Raw genomic sequence first — 8304 nt, forward strand, 5'->3', positions numbered from 1 at the left:
ATATATATATAAGCTATATTCGATACGGTATTACCTCATACACTTATACTTAGTGCATAGTATAGCGTAAGTACATATATTGTATATATAGACACACACGCCCGCTTCATAGTACTATTCATCCCTTGTATTACAAAATTATTAACGACTTACATTTATATTATTTACATAGTAAACACAAAAGTGATTTTTAAATTTGACCATATAGAGACCAACTTTGGTCGCTAACTTTAAATGAATTTAATTTAGCGACCAAAGTTGGTCACTAAATGTACATAAATTTAAATTAGAGACCAAATTTGGTCACTAAAATTTAATCAGATTTATATATATTTTATATAATATTTAAATTAATAATAAAAATTGTTAAACGTTAGAACTGGGTCCCACATTGGCGACCAACTTTGGTCGTTAAATTTTGAATTATATTTATTTATATTTTATAAAAAATTTACATAAATATATATTTATTAAAATATTATAATTGGGTCCCACTTTAGCGACCAAAGTTGGTCGCTATCTTCTTATCCTTCAGTTAGCGACCAACTTTGGTCGCAAGTTTTAAATTATATATATTTATATTTTATAAGTTTTATAAAATAATAATAAAATTATTAAAAATATTTTTGTGGGTCCTACTTTTGCGACCAACATTGGTCGCTAAACTCAGTGTATCTTTGACCAAGCATGTCTGATCAGTCCAGTCAACAGTTTGACTAAATTTGCGTCTAAATAGCGACCAACTATGGTCGCTAAATTATTTCAAATATTTTTTTTATTATTTTCGGTAGTTTGACGACCAACTTTGATCGCTTTTCTTAACAGACCAAATTTGGTCGCCAATATTTGATCGCTTTTTGGCCGAATTCTAGTAGTATCGGCTACTTGAACTTTGACCTTGTTTCTGATGATAAGCATGATTATCACTTTCTAACACAGATCTTCTTTATACTAAACTATATTAATAGGTGAAAAGTAGTTTCAAATTATATACAAAACTAAATTAGGTAAGAAAAAATATTAGTATAAGTTAAAAATTGATTGGGAAATACCCCAAAGGACTTCCCCGTAATTGTTTCTATTCAGAAAGAAAATAAACATTTTGCCACTGAGCTTCCTACTATTACGAGTTACGAGTTACGAGTTACAACTTAACGCTAACGGAGGATAACTGAGCCGTCCATACGCGTCTTTCACTAAGCTAGCTAGGAAAGAGGCACGTTACCCTTTTTCTCTAAAACCATCTATATATAACAGAATCATTACTAAGGTGGGCTGCACGCATTCTCTCGCATAGACTATAGCATTCGTTTTGTTGGTGGCAAATATTTGATGGAACAAATGTTACTGTTCGAAGATCAAGATGGTAATGGTGGAGAAGGACACAAGAACTCAGATACTGAAACAAGAAACTCTAGTCCTCCTTTTACCAGGTAATTAAATTAACCAGTTCAAAACTTCTTCCACAGTAATATAAATGGACATGCACACAGGTTATTTAGTTACTTAGTGCTGGATATATTTACGTAAATATCATTATCAAATCCAAAGAAATAATTAATGAAGTGATTTGTTACTTAATTTGGTTAGCTCATGTCATGTTTGTGCTAAAAGCCTAAATCGTTTTCAGATTCCATTAGTGTAGTGTTACTGATTGCTCGTACGTTAGCCACCTTTTACCATTATTAAATTTGTCATATGTGGCCACCAGTTGGCATGTGATGCTTCTGCTTTGAGAGTATTGAATATGGCATTAGCGTTGACGTTGACTTGAGTCATTTCTGCTCTTTTATTGGTTTTCCTCTCTTTTCAGGGCAATAAGGGACGTCGTCTCGCTCTGTAAGCTCCGGCGGATTGTGGTCGCCTTTCTACTGGCTTTGTTTCCGTTTCCGTTTCCGGTGAGTTCAATTTGCTATTAATTCTCAGCAACGCTCCTTAATTTGTAACTACGTATTTTCTTTCTTTTTGGTTGCACAGCTTGTTACTTTGGGCTTCACAGTATTATTTATACTTGCTTTGGTGTGGTTTTGTTTTTCTTTCACCACTTAAATTTGGTGTATTTATGTCGGAAAAATCTGGGTCCATGTTCATTTGCTTAGGATAATCCTTTATTGGGCTTCAGCTTTATGGTTCTATTTAATTGGTTGCAATTAATTAATTATATACTTGCGCTTTTATAACCTAACGTTTCCGTAGATCGTTGGCCAATTAGTTTTTAGTTGTTTTTTAACCTAAGATTTGATATGTTTTACCCGGAGTTGTGGATCAATTCCAATTTGCTCTTAGTAAGATTTAAGATTCGAGAACCAATTAGTGGAGAAAATGAAAGTGTCACCAGTCTAAACATGACCTTTCAAAATGATGATTTAATTTGATCTTCTTCTTTTTTCATTTGTTTTTTTAATTATAAGGGAGGGTGAAATGGTGGATGTTTTACACAATTTGAAAGGCCTCATTCACTTGAAAACAGTGATAGTTTTGCGCGGACAAAAATTAATACCAACTCTTAGCACATGAGGTGAACGATAGTGCGCAGATCTACGAGTTTGCTGAGTTTTAGTGCAACTATTTATGGCATTTTATCCTGGCTATAAGTCAAAAGCACGTTCATCTGGCTGAATAATTTACTGGTTGCACTAAGTCTAGTACTTAGTCCTTATTTTTGGGTGCTCAATCTGTACTAGGAGAAACCCTCCTCTTTCTGCTTTTATTTTTGTGCTGACTCAAATTGTAAGAATGGGTTGTCCAATCTAGTTATGATCGGAAGAGGTCAGGTGTATGCCCCCTCTTTGTTCCTTTTGACTTATTATATATATATATATATATATATATATATATATATATATGGGGAATTTTATGGTTGGTGCGCGCATGTGAATTAATTGACAAAGATATTTTGATATGCGGTTGAAAAGAAATCTTTTCCGGCAGATTTGTAATGAAAGGAATAGGATATATAGGAAGTAATCTTTTTCTTTGTGAAGCAAAGGACATTATATGTAAAAAAAACAGGAAAAGAAGGGACACTTTCCACATAAAGGATATTTGGTCACTGACTGAATTCGCAAAAAATGAAAGAAAGAAAAAAAACATCACACACTGAATGCAAAGTCTCTGGCTACAGAATCTGACTAACAAAGCTAAACACTGAGATAGACTGACGCCGTTGGACCATCCCTTTCTAAAAATATCCTTTTCTATTTTCTTTTTAATGCATTTCAGAAGGAACCTAATTTAACTTAAACTTTCGATTCTATTGATCCCTAATATGAATCTTTTATAGTCACGCAAATATTGTGGTATATCTTAGAACACAAGTTTCAAATGAATAGTAATACACAAATATTATGGCTTATTTAGAATTATAAGTTTTAAAAGTAATAATTTGGGTCCAGTCAAATAGATTTTCATATATATATATATATATATATCCACAGTGTAAATGATGACAATGAGGTTTAGAAGTACAAGAATTTACTTCTATGAAATGCTTCCTGTAAGCTTTTAGTGGATATCTCTTCTATGAAGATACCACAATTTCGCCGTCCAGGCAAAACAAAGTCACTGTTTTTAATGCTGGCTAAACATGCATCAAGTGTATATCAGGAGATTTCTTCTAGCTGCAGGTTGTCCTTAAAGGTTATATTTTACTCTTTTAAGATCGAATTTTAATTTTGTCTTAGGTTTCGTGTCCAGGCACAGAATCCACTTGCCAATTGAGCATCAAACATTTTTGACCAAGTTGAATTTTGTAATCTTCTAGTCTTTGAATATATACCTGTCACTGGGGGGTGTCAATGGATATTTGAAAACCGACTAAATCGACCGACAGAGGCGGATTCAGGATTTAAATTCTATGGGTTCAATTTTTAAGATTTTTAACATTGAACCCATTATATATTTAAAGTTATGGGTTCAAATCTAATATTTATTGCAATTTTAATGAATTTTTACACATAAATTTTTACTCCACGTTGAAAGTTGTGGGTTCAATTGAACCCGTAACCTTCACAGTGGATCCGCCTCTGCCGACCGAACCGTACCGCACCGAACCGATTTTTAGGTTTCTTTTTAAGAAACCATAGGTTTTTATGTAAATCTATAACCACACCGATAATTAAGGTAGGTTTTTTATTTTATAAAAATAAACCGAAAAAATATCGAACCGCACCGAATAAATTTTACATGTGGAAAATATATTTGTTTAGTAAGTTTAAAAATAATAATGCATTAAATTTTCTTTGGGCCTTGGAATTATGAAAACTATTACTCTCTCCGTTTCAATTTATGTGAATCTATTTCCTTTTTGGTCCGTGCCAAAAAGAATGACCCCTTCCTTATTTGGGAATAATTTTCCCTTTATGCAATAATTTATAGCCACATAAAATATATGTGCTTCATTTTACACCACAAGTTCAAAAGTCTTCTCTCTTTTCTTAAACTTCGTGCTCAGTTAAATGAGTTCACATAAATTGAAACGGAGGGAGTATAAGCCCACAAGTAATTAAACTCAAAATACTAATTCCTAAAACCTATTATGCTACTTCTACTTAAACTAAGTTATTTCAAGTATCTTTATTAGCAAGACACAAAGTATTCTAGCGATTATGAGTAGCAAACTACAATGTATTGAATATGTTTCCTTTCATATAATTTAGATTTATTTTTTTGAATATTTAATCTTCTATAGACTCTATTCTTGAGTCTCATCTTGGTATATCTTTCAACTCGTGTGATTTATATTTTCTTTGCCTTAGTTTGATTTCTTTTGCGTTGTTGTAGAATAGTTGATGGATCTATACTCTAGCCATTTTTTTTTAATTCATCACTTGTTATTGCATTCTACTTCTATTAGTGAATTTTACGTGATATTAAAAAAATATCGAAAATTAATCGAACCGTACCGATACCGAAGAGAAACCGATATGATTGGGATGGTTTCGAAAAGTCTAATTTTGGTTATACATAATAGAATAATCGAAAAATTAGTATGGTACAAATTTTATAAAATAACCGTCCGAACCATTGAAACCCCTACCTGTCACTTCATATCATTACCTAACTATTTAATCAACATTTTATCTATCCAGGTGGAGGATGAATTTCACTGTGACTTGGAAATAATTTTGACTGCTCGATACAGGTGAAAAATCATACTTACCACAGCACCACTGCGTCTATATATATATATATATATTTAAACAATGTGATAATTTGATATTAATGCCAAAATTATGCCGATGCATCACGGCAGAAAACTATTACATGGATGAACATATTGTGCTTCTTGTTATTGGCTTCAAAATTACATTACCTTTGCAATTTCACGTTGTATATATGTGAGGTTAATCTATTTCAGCATTTTATATATAAAAAAACAGGAATTCCCAGAAGAAAATCCATCCTTCTGAAAGAAGATGTCTACTTTTAAGGTTCTCACACGAGATTGCTCCACTGATATTTACTGGAGAGTGTATCTTTCCCAAAGAAACCAAATTGGAATTGATTGATGTTGTTACAGGACTCCCTGTGATACATGGACCTCTAGCCTCAGCACAAGTTGAAATTTTTCTACTTAATGGTAACTCTGATGGTGATGGTGAAAATTCGACAACCGAAGAGCTAAACAGTTATATTATCATGACGCAAAAAAGAGGTGGAAAATCAATGCGCCATAAAAATCCATATCTGAGGTTGCAAGAAGGCGTTGGTTCTGTTGATGAAATTAGATTCAAACACACTCCAAAACATATGAGGAAGTTGGAGGCGGTAAGGCTAGGAGCGAAGGTTATAGATTTACCTGAAGAAATTAAAGTGACAGAGGCCGTGACAGGACACTTCACTGTTAAGGATAAACGCTTAAGTGAGAATTACTTTTACTTAATTCCTATACCTCTTATAGAAATATGGTGAAGTTTTAAAGTTTGAACTGGAAATATCATGTTTCAGAAAGCAAGAAGCGGTACCCTCCATCACCAACTGATGATATATGGAGACTAGAACAGATTCAACGGAATGGTCCTTTCCATAAGCGGTTGACTGAAAATGGTATCAGGACAGTGGAGGATTTCCTAATTGAACTCTACAACAATCCTCAGAGGCTACAGCATGTAAGAAATTTTCTTCTAATTAAGAACTTTTACTACTTCACAAAATTTATACTTACATCTTTAATAACTAGTGATATTTTGCGGTTATGAAAGGGCTGTTACTGCATGCGCACGTACATTTCCTGCATCTTGAATCTGCATAATTAAGCTTATTTACTGATCGGATTCGTCCAGGTCCTGCCTCATGACAGTAAATCAACATGCAAATATATTAGACTCCTTTTCCTGACAGGTTATTTTTATATTTTAGTTGCTAAACAGCAATTTTTTCTAAAGTAATTTAATGCAAATGCAAATCTCTCTCCTAAATCCTGAGTCCTGACTAGCAGATACAAATTAAAGAGTGAGCATTATTTTTTTTCTATTTACTCTTGCAATTTGTTTTCTTTTTACTTCTCAAAAAAAGAATGGGGGTTGAGGTGTAATGGGGGCCGGGCTACAAAACCAGTGGCTCGCCATGTTTTGCATTTGAAGATGTTGTGATGGCTTGTTCCAGTTGAATATCTTCAAGGATTTCCATGTCCTCAATCCTCGCCACTTTTACAAAAAGCTTCCTGCTGCGAGCACCTAGATTGGTGACCTCTTTAGTCTTTTCTTTATTCATTACTTTGAATCATCGCACTGTGCAAATCATAAACATATCCAAAAGCTGGAAAAATATGGCTTTAAAGGGATTACGTAACAGCTTATTATCAAACTCTCATGTAAAAAGTCATATTATAGAAATAACTAGTGTCCTAATTAATGGTTTACCATTCGTCCCTAAACGCTGGGACAATGCACCTTAGCATTATATAACTGCATGTTGTAATTTTTTTCCATTTCAGTAAGAAGTACTCATACAAATGAGTTTTAATACCTGCAGATCCTTGGCAAAAGCATGTCTGGTGATTGGTGGAAAACCACTACAATGCATGCAAAGACATGCAATCTTGATGGAAGAAAATACTTGTATTGTCATCCGGAGACCGAACAAAGATTTGCAGTGGTGTTTAATGTTGCTGGCCAGGTGACATGGATGGACTCAGGCTGTGGTTTAAACCATTACAACATACTTTCTGAATCTCAAAAGGTCTGTATCTACTATTCATTGATTGTCATGTATTTAGCCATATTCTAAATCCTCCTTTTGATCTTGGACTTATTACAGGCGTCTGCCCACAAGTTAGTGGAAACTGCATTTGCAAACTGGGAAAATGTTTTAAAATTTGATAGAGAGATTTCTATTAAACATCACTTATCATCGTCCAAATTTTCCCCATCATCCTGTCCCACGGTTGACGATTGCCAGCTTTCAGAGCTTCAAAATAATTCAGTGAGTACTCTTTGACCAAATTATTTTGCTTGCACTACTAATACCCATTACCCTGCAGTGTAAATGTCCATTGCAATGTGATGAAAAAGAAGGATATATTTCGTGAGCTGATTTAAGCTTTGAAAATCTCTTTTAATTTTGCAAACAACTTTTTCAGCTACTTTTCTTTGACAATTTTCTTTAATTTAATGTGCACAGAAGTCACATTTGCCTGCTGAAAGTAACCAGTGGGTAGTCAGTGCTGAATGCTCTACTTGTTATGTAATTCCTAACCAACATACAGAGTCAGACGGGATGTCACTTGCTTTCACTTCTTCTGGCCATTCTACAACCGGTTTTAGTAGTTGGGATCAGCTGCAAAATGATACGGATATCCTACATCTGGGATCCTTCAACCAGATCACATCTGTGAATTTGGATTCAGGAGAATATAATTGGGAGAAAATTTTCGAGTTTCTTAGTTCTGATGAAATTCAACTTGATGATTTTCCTTATGCCTCTATGCGCAAAGGCAAGTCCAACAAGAGTTGGGCCAAGATATTTAGCATAACTAAATGGTTCTTACTCATGAAGAGGTTTGTTAAACTTAAAACGGTTCGTATTACCAAGAAGCGCAAACGTTCCTCATCATAAGCATAAGCTATGTCAAGAACAACTCGCTCTGTCCCATTTAGCTGTTGAATGAATAATTTTAGTTCATTTTGGAATTTGTGTGAAGGTGATTTGTATGAATAATTAACTTGAGTTCATGCTTTAACATGAACTATTTGATGAGTTTGAATTGTTGGAATTTATGGAAAAAAAAATGTAATGATTTAATTTGTTATTATGTCCGAAAGAATGAATGTCAGTTCAAAATAGGAGGAACATTTTATACAA

The 8304-nt window shown here is 33.7% G+C and overlaps 1 protein-coding gene across 1 annotated transcript; it reads left to right on the plus strand.

The window, feature by feature from the left end:
* The first annotated feature begins 1284 nt into the window (after positions 1-1284).
* Positions 1285-8304, plus strand: LOC104237669 (calmodulin-binding protein 60 A-like). The gene is made up of 8 exons (XM_009791855.2): positions 1285-1433; positions 1814-1898; positions 5091-5143; positions 5382-5863; positions 5950-6110; positions 6976-7182; positions 7261-7425; positions 7624-8304. Exons 1-8 carry the CDS (start codon positions 1333-1335, stop codon positions 8056-8058), a joined length of 1689 nt encoding a protein of 562 aa, XP_009790157.1. The 5' UTR covers positions 1285-1332; the 3' UTR covers positions 8059-8304.

This window comes from Nicotiana sylvestris, chromosome 3 (genome assembly GCF_000393655.2).
Source record: "Nicotiana sylvestris chromosome 3, ASM39365v2, whole genome shotgun sequence".
NCBI lineage: Eukaryota > Viridiplantae > Streptophyta > Magnoliopsida > Solanales > Solanaceae > Nicotiana > Nicotiana sylvestris.